The sequence below is a fragment of the Pristiophorus japonicus genome, chromosome 16 (genome assembly GCF_044704955.1).
Source record: "Pristiophorus japonicus isolate sPriJap1 chromosome 16, sPriJap1.hap1, whole genome shotgun sequence".
Taxonomy (NCBI): Eukaryota; Metazoa; Chordata; class Chondrichthyes; family Pristiophoridae; genus Pristiophorus; species Pristiophorus japonicus.
Window position 1 is genome coordinate 38,215,648 of NC_091992.1, and position 12,316 is coordinate 38,227,963.

The following is a 12,316-nucleotide window of genomic DNA, read 5'->3' on the forward strand; positions in this document are numbered from 1 at the left end:
CAATACATAACATAAACGATTGGAAAAAAAAGTAAAGAAAAAGGTACAGCATAGATTCACTGGGATATTACCAGGGATGAGGTTACTGTTCTGATGAAAGCCTTGGGAAGCTGGGTCTTTTTTCACTGGAGTGGAGAAGTTCAAGGGGTAATCTCAGAGGTTTTCAAGATTATTAAACGTTATGATTGAGGTAAATTGTTTCCACTGGTCAATGAGATGGTAATGAGGGGCCTCCAATTTAAGATAATCAGAAAAATAATGAAAAGGGGCGGTTAGAAAAAAAATCTTTACATAGAAGACAGTTAGAAAGTGGAATTGTCTGCCACAAGCTGTAGTTGAAGCAACGTCCATTAATTTTTTTTTAATAGGAATTTGATACTTGAAAGTTTATCAGAGCAGGGTCAGCCAAGGTGACTCGTGTGGAACAAACCATTAGCACAAACGTGATGGGCTGAATGGACTATTTCTGCAATGCAACATTGTAATTCTTCTTAACATTTCTATCATTCTACTGATGAGCCAAGGCGATCTAAAGTTTCCATGACCGCCACCTGTGCCACTCTACCTCCCAGTTACAATCACTGGACCTCTCCCAGCCACAACCACCAACACTCCAGGCTCCACTCTAATAGTCCCCGTGACTTGGAAACAGGTATGCAGCAAGCTGGTACGTGAAACCAGACATTTACAGTGTGTTATCTATAGCCCCAACTCATTAAGTCGAGAGTGACTCTACGGGAGGCTGGGGGGGAGAATGGGACATAATAACAGTTATACCCACTCCTTTGCTCGTGATGCTGTTTGAGAAAATGGAATATCCAGATATCTTTGATAAATGAATACACTCATACTAGGGCACAAAGCATCAGGACGCTTTCCCACAATTCATTTTACAGTTATTTAGTCCCTTCAGGTCAACACCAAGCCACGCTGTGACAGTGTTGCTTGTAGGACCTCTTAATGTGTCCAACAATCACAACTGATTAACTCTGCCTTCTTCTTGCAACTAGGTCAACAAAGTGGTTGCAAAGTAACCAAAGGTTGGGAACTAAATATTCCATAATACTTAGCTTTTAAAAGAGATAGGCAAATTGGAAAAGGAGGAGGGGTAACCCTGATAATTAAGGATGGGATAAAGACAGTAGAGAGAAAGGATCTTAACTCTGAAAATCAAGAAAAATCAGTTTGGATGGAACAAAAAAAACAGCAAGGGGCAGTAAACATTGGTGGGAGTGACTTATAGGTCCCTAAACAGTAGTTGTAATGTATGGCAGAGTATAAATCAGGAAATTAGAGGTGCTTGTAACAAGGGTAATACGGTAATCATGGTGGATTTTAATCTACATATAGACTGGGCAAACCAAATTTGCAGTAATGATGTGAAGGACGAATTCATGGAGTGTATACAAGGTAGTTTTTTAGATCAGTATGTTGAGGAACCAACTCGGAAGCAGGCTATTTTAGATCTAATCTTGTGCAATGAGAAAGGGCAAATTAATAACCTTGTAGTAAAGGGACCCTTATGGAAGAGGGATCATAATACGATAGAATGTTATATTAAGCTTGAAAATGATTTAATTAATTCCAAAACTAGGGTGTTAAATCTAAACAAAGCAAACTACGTATGTATGAGGGGCGAGTTGGCCAAGGTAGATTGGGAAACTACATTAAAAAGGTATGACAAAGACGAGCAACGACTAGCATTTAAAGCATTAATACATAATTTACAACAAATATACATTCCTTTAAGGCCCAAAAACTCCACAGGAAAAGTGGTCCAACCGTGGCTAACAAGAGAAGTTAAAGATAGTATTGGATCAAAGGAAGAAGCTTATAATGTTGCCAAAAAGAGCAGTAAGCCTGAGGATTGGGAGGATTTTAGAATTCCACAAAGAGGACCAAGAAATTGATATTAATAAGGGAAAATAGAATATCAAAGTAAACTAGCGAGACACATAAAAACAGACTGTAAAAGCTTCTATACGTATGTAAAAAGGAAAAGATTAGTGAAAGTAAATGTGGATCCCTTGCAGGCTGAGACAGGAGAAATTATAATGGGGAATAAGGAAACGGTAGAGAAATTAAACAAATACTTTATATCTGTCTCCACGGAAAAAGGCACAAAAAACTTCCCGAAAATAGTGGAGAACCAAGGGTCGAGCGAAAATGAGGAACTGAAAGAAATTAGTAGAAAAATAGTACTGGAGAAATTAATGAGACTGAAAGCTGATAAATCCCCTAGACCTGATGGCCTACATCCTAGGGTTTTCAAAGAGATGGTGACAGAGATAATGGATGTATTGGTTGTTATCTTCCAAAATTCCATAGATTCTAGAAAGGATTGGAAGGTAGCAACTGTAACCCTGCTAGTTAAGAAAGGAGGGCGAGAAAACGGGGAACTACAGACCAGTTAACCTGACATCAGGAGGAGGGAAAATGCTAGAATCTATTATTAAGGATGTGGTAGCAGAGCACTTAAAAAAAATAATAGGATTGGGCAGAGTCATCACAGATTTATGAAAGGCAAATCATGTTCGACAAATCGGTTACAGTTTTGAGGTTGTAACTAGCAAAATAAATAAGGGGGAACCAGTGGATGTGGTGTATTTCGATTTTCAGAAGGTGTTCAATAAGGTGCCACACAAGAGGTTATTCAACTAAATTAGGGCTCATGGGTTTGGGAGTGATGTTCGAGCATGGATTGAGGATTGGTTAATGGACAGAAAACAGTAGAAATAAATGGGACAGTTTCGGGTTGGCAGACTGTAACTAGTGGGATACTGCAAGGATCTGGGCTTAGGCCTCAGCTATTCACAATCTATATCAATGATTTGGACGAGGGGACCAAATGTAATATATCCAAGTTTGCTGATGATACAAAGCTAGGTGGGAATGTAAGTTGTGAGGAGGATGCAAAGAGAATTCAAGGGGATAAAGACAGGCTAAGTGAATGAGCAAGAACATTGCAAATGGAAAATGTGGAGAAATGTAAACTTATCCACTTTGCTAGGAAAAATAGAAAAACAGTTTAAAAAAAAAAAATGGTGAGAGATTGGGAAATGTTGGTGTTCAGAGGTACCTGGGTGTCCTTGTACACAAATCACTGAAAGTTAACAAGCAGGTACAGCAAGTAATTAAGAAAGCAAATGTTACGTTAGCCATTTTATGAAGAGGATTTCAGTATAAAAGTAAAGATATCTTACTGCAATTATATAGGGCCCTGGTGTGACCACACCTGGAGTATTGTGTACAGTTTTTCTTTCCTTACCTAATGAAGGATATACTTGAGTGAGTGCAACAAAAGTTGACCAGACTGATTCCTGGGTTGGGGTGATTGTCTTATGGAGGAGAGATTGAGTAGACCAGGCCTATATTTTCTAGAGTTTAGAAGAATGAGTTGTGACCTTACAAACAACATTCTTACAGGGCTTGACAGGGAGGATGATTCCACTGGTTGAGGTGTCTAGAACCAAGGGTCAGAGTCTCAGACAGAATAAGGGGTCGCCATTTAGGACTGAGATGAGGAGACATTCCTTCACTCAAAGGGTGGTGAATCTTTGGAATTCACTACTTCAGAGGGCTGTGGAGGCTCCGTCTTTCAGCATATTCAAGACAGAGATCGATAGATTTTTGAATATTAAGGGAATCAAGGGAAATGAGGATAGTACAGGAAAGTGGATTTGACGTAGAAGATCAGCCATGATCTTATTGAATGGCAGAGCAGGCTCGAGGGGCTGAATGGCCTACTGCTGCTTCTAATTCTTATGTTCTAACAATACAAGTGGATTCATCACCTATATAGAGTTGGCTAGGATATTCCTCTACCTAGAAAAAAATAATTAATACCCTTTTGAAGTGATGTAACGGAGATATGTGCCGTCCTGGAATCCAGATTGGCTACACCCATTCCATTCGGGAGGCACTGTCAATCCTTAACAACAGATTCAATACCATAGAAGCAATACAATTTTGATGAGTGATACATATCAATTAGGGATTATTCTATTTGGATATTAGTGGAATTGGAATCTGACGTTAAAAAGTGAATGAAAAATGCCTTGTGGAATCTAGCCAGTGATCAAGCTATAGACTCAATTGGCTAAGGAATAAAGCCAAATTGGCCAGCCTTGGTAGACTTTATGGCCATTTACACTGGAGCAAACATTACATTTTCTCATTAATAAATATAAATTAATGTCAGTTCCTGACAAAATCTTCTTAATAACACAAAGCACATAGGATTGGGGGTAGTGTGCTGACGTGGATTGAGAACTGGTTGGCAGACAGGAAGCAAAGAGTAGGAGTAAATGGGTACTTTTCAGAATGGCAGGCAGTGACTAGTGGGGTACCACAAGGTTCTGTGCTGGGGCCCCAGCTGTTTACATTGTACATCAATGATTTAGACGAGGGGATTAAATGTAGTATCTCCAAATTTGCGGATGACACTGAGTTGGGTGGCAGTGTGAGCTGCGAGGCGGATGCTATGAGGCTGCAGAGTGACTTGGATAGGTTAGGTGAGTGGGCAAATGCATGGCAGATGAAGTATAATGTGGATAAATGTGAGGTTATTCACTTTGGTGGTAAAAACAGAGAGACAGACTATTATTTGAATGGTGACAGATTTGGAAAAAGGGAGGTGCAACGAGACCTGGGTATCATGGTACATCAGTCATTGAAGGTTGGCATGCAGGTACAGCAGGCGGTTAAGAAAGCAAATGGCATGTTGGCCTTCATAGCGAGGGGATTTGAGTACAGGGGCAGGGAGGTGTTACTACAGTTGTACAGGGCCTTGGTGAGGCCACACCTGGTGTATTGTGTACAGTTTTGGTCTCCTAACTTGAGGAAGGACATTCTTGCTATTGAGGGAGTGCAGCGAAGGTTCACCAGACTGATTCCCGGAATGGCGGGACTGACATATCAAGAAAGACTGGATCAACTGGGCTTGTGTTCACTGGAGTTCAGAAGAATGAGAGGGGATCTCATAGAAACTTTTAAAATTCTGACAGGTTTAGACAGGTTAGATGCAGGAAGAATGCTCCCAATGTTGGGGAAGTCCAGAACCAGGGGTCACAGTCTAAGGATAAGGGGTAAGCCATTTCGGACCGAGATGAGGAGAAATTTCTTCACCCAGAGAGTGGTGAACCTGTGGAATTCTCTACCACAGAAAGTTGTTGAGGCCAATTCACTAAATATATTCAAAAAGGAGTTAGATGTAGTCCTTACTACTAGGGGGATCAAGGGGTATGGCGAGAAAGCAGGAATGGGGTACTGAAGTTGCATGTTCAGCCATGAACTCATTGAATGGTGGTGCAGGCTCGAAGGGCCGAATGGCCTACTCCTGCACCTATTTTCTATGTTTCTATGTTTCTCTCATTTTCAAGGATTCAGAGGGAACAACAGTTTACAACTGTTCACAATGGAGCTACTTTCCTATTAAGAAAATATGTATTATACAAAAGACAAATGGTCACATTTTAATGAGTTTGGAGATGATCTCAATGGTAGACAAGTATTTGAATTTGGTTAGGTTTTTGGGCTCCAACAACTCCTCATTAAGTAGATGCAAATACATTGAAAACGTTTCAATCTTGCTGAAAGGATGGGGAAATTTGAATCCTTCAGAATTCGGACTCTGGGGTATAAATCATGGACAGTTTGGCCTTGGATTTCACTTCAATTGAGAAAAAAATCCCAAATCAGCTCAGACCAACCAGAACATTGTGAGAATGCACTAAGGCAGAAAGTCAGAGAAAGACAATTGCCCCAGGCTTGATTTCCTAATCAGGTCCACTCAATTAATTGGAGTAAATCAGGTGGACTCAACTGGAAAATTGTGTAGAATTCCATCATGCCAGATCTCCATTCACTTTGCATTGTACACAACTCCTCTGTGAGCATGGAATGCTGGTATTGAACACAGGTAGACAGGAGCTTTATTTAAACATTAATTTGGAGGCAAGGATGTCCTGGTCTGTTCCAAATGATTCCTATGGGGAAATCGCATGCCGGCATGGCCTGGTTGGGCTGAATGCCCTGTTTCTGTGCTACATATTTTATGAAATGGTTGCTAGAAATTAACTGAGTGTATGTGTTATTTTAATAGACATTGTAAATAAGTTGGCCCTGCAGCTTTAAGATTACTTAACTGTTTTTCTTCATATTTTTTGCTCATTTTACCCCTATTAGCACATAGGTTCTTTTGAGCCTTCATGTCGATTGGTGCACGATTTTGCCTTCCATACCATTACTGCCACCATTGGGCTTTCCAATGGAAATCACTAATTGAGATGTCAGAAAAGAGGGAGGAGGCCAAGTATAAAGTATACTCTGTGCCAGGCTGCCATTTCTGCACCTTCAGACCGAGGTAAACGTCACTTTGGCAAATAAATAGTTCATGTGGAGGGTCCTATGCCAAAGGTCCTATGCCAAAGGAAGTTAGGCCAGTTGACACAAAGGCACCACTAGGAGATGTGGATGCCAGACAAACCCTCCTCATGCAGCACCACCACCACCACTTCAACATTCAGCAAAGAGATAGTCGGGCACTGGCTGCTTTATCATTTGCCTGCATCATCATAGGCAGTCCCTCAAATTGAGGAAGACTTGCTTCCACTCCTAAAGTGAGTTCTTTGGTGGCTGAACAGTCCAACACGAGAGCCACAGACCCGGTCACAGGTGGGACAGATATTTGTCGGGGGAAGGGCGGGGGGGAGTGCACTGATTTACCACACGCTCCTTCTGCTGCCTGCGCTTGACCTCTTCACACTTGCAGCATTGAGATTCAAAGAGCTCAACGCCCTCCCGGATGCATTTTCTCCACCTAGGGTGGTCTTCGGCCAGGGTCTCCCAGGCGTCAGTGGTGATGTCGCACTTCACCAGGGAGGCTTTGAGGATGTCCTTGTAATGTTTCTGCTGTCCACCTTTGGCTCATTTGCCATGAAATATAGCATATAGCAGTTGCTTAGGGAGTCTCGTGTCTGGCATGCGAACCAAGTGGCCTGTCCAGCGAAGCTGATCTAGTGTGGTTAGTGCTTCAATGCTGGGGATGTTAGCCGGGGCGAGGACACTGATGTTGATGCGTCTGTCCTCCCAGGGGATTACCATTTGCCTGCAGACTCATGCTTGTACCTTGGGTTTCCTTTCTCTTCATTTTCACCCGTCTCTTTTTAGTCCTCAGCCCTCTTCAGCCTGGTCAAAGGCTGCCAATGAGACCCTTTCCTAAGGCTGTAAGAATTTTTGCCTCCCTATTCTGACACTTATTTTTTAATTAACTGCATCCGTTAAATTTTACCTGCAGAGTCCTCCATCCCACACCGGTGGGGTGGGAGGAGGAGGGGGAGACTCTGCAGGTTCGGAGGGTTGAAGAATCTGCAGGTTTGGGGGAGGGGGAGGGCGGAGATTCCGCAGGTTCGGGGGAGGGGGGGGTGAAGAATCTGCTGGATCGGGGGGGGGGGGTGACTCTGGAGGGTCAGGGGGACGGAGACTCTGCAGAGGCGTTGGAGAGAGACTGCAGGGTTGGGGGGTGGGGGAAAAGAGAGAGACTCTGCAGGGGGTGGGGGGAATCTGCAGTGGGGGGGGACGGAGACTCTGCGGGGTCCGGGGGGGAAGGGGGTCTCTGCAGGGCCGGGGGGGGGGGCAGTATCTGTATAAAAAGGTGCTGGTTTGACATATCTTCAACTCACTCCAATCTTTTGATTCCAATAGATCCGAAAGTTTATATAGGACTTCTCCAAACGACAGCTCCTATCTGCTGATCTGATTGTACTGACCTTTAACACTGTGGGTTCACAGTTCACGGCCATATTGCTATATCCTTGCTTCCTTTATATCCTGCTTTGGATGTACCTTGAGCCCAGATGAAATCCCAGTGTTTCACAGCCGTTTCCAACTGTTCCTCCCTCTGCCTCCAGTCACAACAATCTCACCTGCTCAAAGAACTCATCCATGAAGTGGTCCCTATCCACGTTAACGCTGACTTCATCATCATCATCGCTGTCCTTTGCCTGTGAAAGAACAACAACAGTTACACACAGCCCAGGCCAGGAGTACACCCACTGAACAGGGCAGGACCACCCAAGTAAGCCCCAAAGATCCAAACATCACCATTTTAATCTTTACATAGAATCAGCAACAGCGTTTTGTTTCATACCATCTTTGAGGTTTTCTATTAGGAGCTGACTGACTAAGACCGACAGTGTAAGGGAGATGGGTTTGCATCGGACGTGCCAGCTCAGACACATCTTTCCGCAGGTGTCTGAGCTGGCACGTTCCAGTCTTTGAAGGATGCATTTCCATAAACTAAGAATAAAAATGTCTGGAAAGGTCGCGTTAAAATATTTAAAGATTGGTTGAATATGTCCTGTTGAAGTCAGAAATAAGACTGCAACCTATAATCCCGCCCAGTTCTCCATTTATTAATATGATATATAGGAGCTCCTCAGTACATGTTTTGCTATGGTTTTTATCCCAGCTTTGACACCAGCACACGCATTGCTTTACATGAGACAGCGATTATAAAATGCGCAGTCATAATAACCAAAGGTTAATTACTGGGAAAGAGTACAGTCAGATTGACCACTTTACTTGCTATTACTAATAAAATACAGCAGTGGGTTTACATAGATGAGTGCAGGGTGCTCCTTATTAGCTTCAGACACTAATGCAGTTGATTAGTTCTCTAGCTCTTGGTGCAGTGGTTCAATTTTGAGGACTAGATTGTTAATCAATGCCACATTAATAGGCATGAGAGCTAGATATTGATGGAATGCTTGAGGTCTCTGGATATCGTCACAGCAATGAAGCTTAGTGCATAGATCTGAAGATGTACATCTATGCCATGACTGCAGCTGCCTCAAACGATAGTCAAACCTATGATGCGGAATAGGAGTTTGACTCAGATGGGGTGAGGGGACCTGGATTATCAATAAAGATAGTCACTAACGGAGTAGACAAATGGGCCCTGAATATCCGTAATCCTGCTGTGCTTCTGTAACTGCAGTGCAGCAGGAATCACATCCCGCCAGTAGGCTGTGATGCCTGCTGCACCAGAGTTTCCAAGGTCAGATCAATTACACAAGTCAGTTGCGCAGGGAGGTCCTCAAACTCCCGCTTTGAGAAGGGGCAAGTAAAATATACTCTTGAACGCGCTCTGTAAAGCGAGCAGAAGCAGCTCAACAGTGCTGCAAAATTTTCAAATTAGCCCTCTTTATAAGACTGATTTTAAGGTTGCTGCTGCTGTTGATTTCAACAATGTGCACCTCCTCTCCGCTCCGCCCCGCCCTGGGGCTCTGTACTCCGCTCCGCCCTGGGACTCTGTACACTGCCTCTCCGCTCCACCCTGGGGCTCTGTACACTGCCTCTCCACTCCGCCCTGGGGCTCTGTACACCGCCTCTCCACTCCGCCCTGGGGCACTGGATAGGCTCTTACAACTTTGTGTGTAGTCCAGATTACACCCCATGGCATCACATTTTACAAAGTTTAAGCTTGCAACCAACCAGCAGCAAGTTGCACCTAAAAATGTTAATTTTACAAAGCCCAAAATCACATTAGCAGGAGTCCTGGGCGTTTATGGTCATTGAAATTTCTGCTTTGTGAACATATTTAGATGGAACGTTTGTAGGAAATGGACTGCATCCTTATCTCAGAATCAATCTTTGCTGCTATGTCACTTCCTCAGCCTGCCTGTGCCTTAGCTGCATGCAGATTGTGGACAGGACTCAACAGAGCTATAATGTAGGGTGCCCATATTTTCTAAACCAAATCCAAGGACGCACAAGGTGAGAGCACAGCAAAGTAGTTAGAACAGAAAATGTAGTTTGCGTAATTACCGCAGATGTGTCGTTACCCTATTGAAACACATTCAGACACAGTTTATAAATAATTCAATCCATTGACCCGAAACTGTAGTTATGTCCAACAGTATGATATGCATATATTCCAATGATCATGGCGCTAGTCTATTCGGTGGCGTGTTTTGTGAACCAGGCACTCGTCCAGGGAACACAGTACCCTGTACCTCATCTGAGGACAGTCCACGGAAAATGAGGACGTATGGTCACCCCACTATAATGAGGTCACATAATTATATCAGAATTATTGCAAAGGCTATCTGAAACAATGAAATTAGTTCATGACAGGAACCGCAGGAAGGTAAAGATAATACTGCTTTCCCAACCAATAAATCTGGGAACCTTCCAGTCAGGGTGATGAATATGTGGCTGCAAACTGACTGCAGCCCTTGGTCTCTCTGCATCACACTATCTGCAGTAAGCAGCCAATCGGAACAGAAATAGCACACTCGACAGAGGTCAGAGGTTAATTGCATTATCCATTAAATTGTTATCAGTCACTCTGATTTAGGACAGACTGCTAATTAATCTGGAGCAGGAGCAAGTGGGCTAGTACAAGAAGCTTGCATTTAGAGGCACAAGATCAATCGGAGTGCAGATATTGAAAAGCTGGTAGGATAGAGAACATGGCAGATGGTCTAAGAAAAGCATTCACAGCTCACATCATGGCTGCTGTTGGCCTCTACCTTCCTCAAACAGTCACTGTTAAACTCAATGCTGCAAACTGACATATCCCAGAATTGGGCACTTTACAAACCCACTGAAATCAACCACCGACACACGCGCGCACACTTTCACTAACTGAATTCAACCACTGGCACATGTAAATTACTGAAACAAACATGCTAACTTAAATCAACCAGTTATTGACCGAAGTGAACCACCAATACACTAAGTATCAGCGATGCGCACATGGAGGTCGATAATGTAGAGATGGATCTGAGCTGGGGGGCTCAAAGGCTGTGTCCTGCTTCAATATGGCATAACTCGATGTGCTGCTGGGTGCAGTAAGGATGAGGAAGGAGGCCCTGTTCCCCAACAATGGCAAAAAGAAATCTGCTGTGACCAAGAAGGTGTGGTGTATTTGGACATTCAAAAGGTTTTTGACAAGGTCCTACACAAGAGATTAGTGTGCAAAATTAAAGTACATGGTATTGGGGGGTAATGTGTTGACATGGATAGAGAACTGGTTCGCAGACAGGAAGCAGAGAGTCGGGATAAACGGGTCCTTCTCAGAATGGCAGGCAGTGACTAGTGGGGTGCCGCAGGGCTCAGTGCTGGGACCCCAGCTATTTACAATATACATCAATGATTTAGATGAAGGAATTGAGTGTAATATCTCCAAGTTTGCAGATGACACTAAGCTGGGTGGCGGTGTGAGCTGTGAGGAGGAAGCTAAGAGGCTGCAGGGTGACTTGCATCGGTTAGGTGAGTGGGCAAATGCATGGCAAATGCAGTATAATGCGGATAAATGTGAGGTTATCCACTTTGGGGGTAAAAACATGAAGGCAGATTATCTGAACGGCGGCAGATTAGGAAAAGGGGAGGTGCAATGAGACCTGGGTGTCATGGCCATTAGTCATTGAAAGTTGGCATGCAGGTACAGCAGGTGGTAAAGAAAGCAAATGGCATGCTGGCTTTCATAGTGAGGGTATTTGAGTTTAGGAACAGGGAGGTCTTACTGCAGTTGTACAGGGCATTGGTGAGGCCACACCTTGAGTATTGTGTGCAGTTTTGGTCTCCTAATCTGAGGAAGGACGTGCTTGCTATTGAGGGAGGACAGCAAAGGTTCACCAGACTGATTCCCGGGATGGCAGGACTGACATATGAGGAAAGACTGGATCGGCTAAGCTGATACTCACTGGAATTTAGAAGAATGAGAGGGGATCTCATTGAAACTTATAAAATTCTGACGGGACTGGACAGGTTAGATGCAGGTGTTCCCGATATTGGGGAAATCCAGAACCAGGGTCACAGTCTAAAGATAAGGGGTAAGCCATTTAGACCGAGATGAGGAGAAACTTTTTCATCCAGAGAGTTGTGAACCTGTGGAATTCTTTGCCCCAGAAAGTTGTTGAGTCCAGTTCGTTGGACATATTCAAAAGGGAGTTAGATGTGGCCCTTACAGCTAAAGGGATCAGGGGGTATGGAGAGAAGGCAGGGTGGGATACTGAGGTTGCATGATCAGCCATGATCATATTGAATGACGGTGCAGGCTCGAAGGGCCAAATGGCCTGTTCCTGCACCTATTTTCTATGTTTCTATGTTTCTGTGGAACTTCACTCCACGCACTAATCAGTCCCTGCAGGCCCTGACCAATGTTTGATGCCAAGATTTCTGCTGCCTTAAACAGGATGACCGATATCTTAACTGTGGCCATAAAAAGCTTCACTGATCTGCTCCAACCTGCTCTCCCACAGAGAGGTAGGAGTGATGTGCCGCTGGCCCAGGAAAGGGTTGATGCTGA

At 43.8% G+C, this 12,316-nt stretch overlaps 1 protein-coding gene across 2 annotated transcripts in view; it reads right to left on the reverse strand.

The window, feature by feature from the left end:
* LOC139226452 (syntaxin-1A-like) overlaps window positions 1-12,316 on the reverse strand; it is a 227,531-nt gene that overhangs the window by 199,023 nt on the left and 16,192 nt on the right. For both annotated transcript variants that reach the window (XM_070857231.1, XM_070857230.1), the window contains exon 2: window positions 7,926-8,003. In XM_070857231.1, coding sequence (XP_070713332.1) covers window positions 7,926-8,003 — 78 coding nt within the window. The remainder of the gene's footprint in view (window positions 1-7,925; window positions 8,004-12,316) is intronic.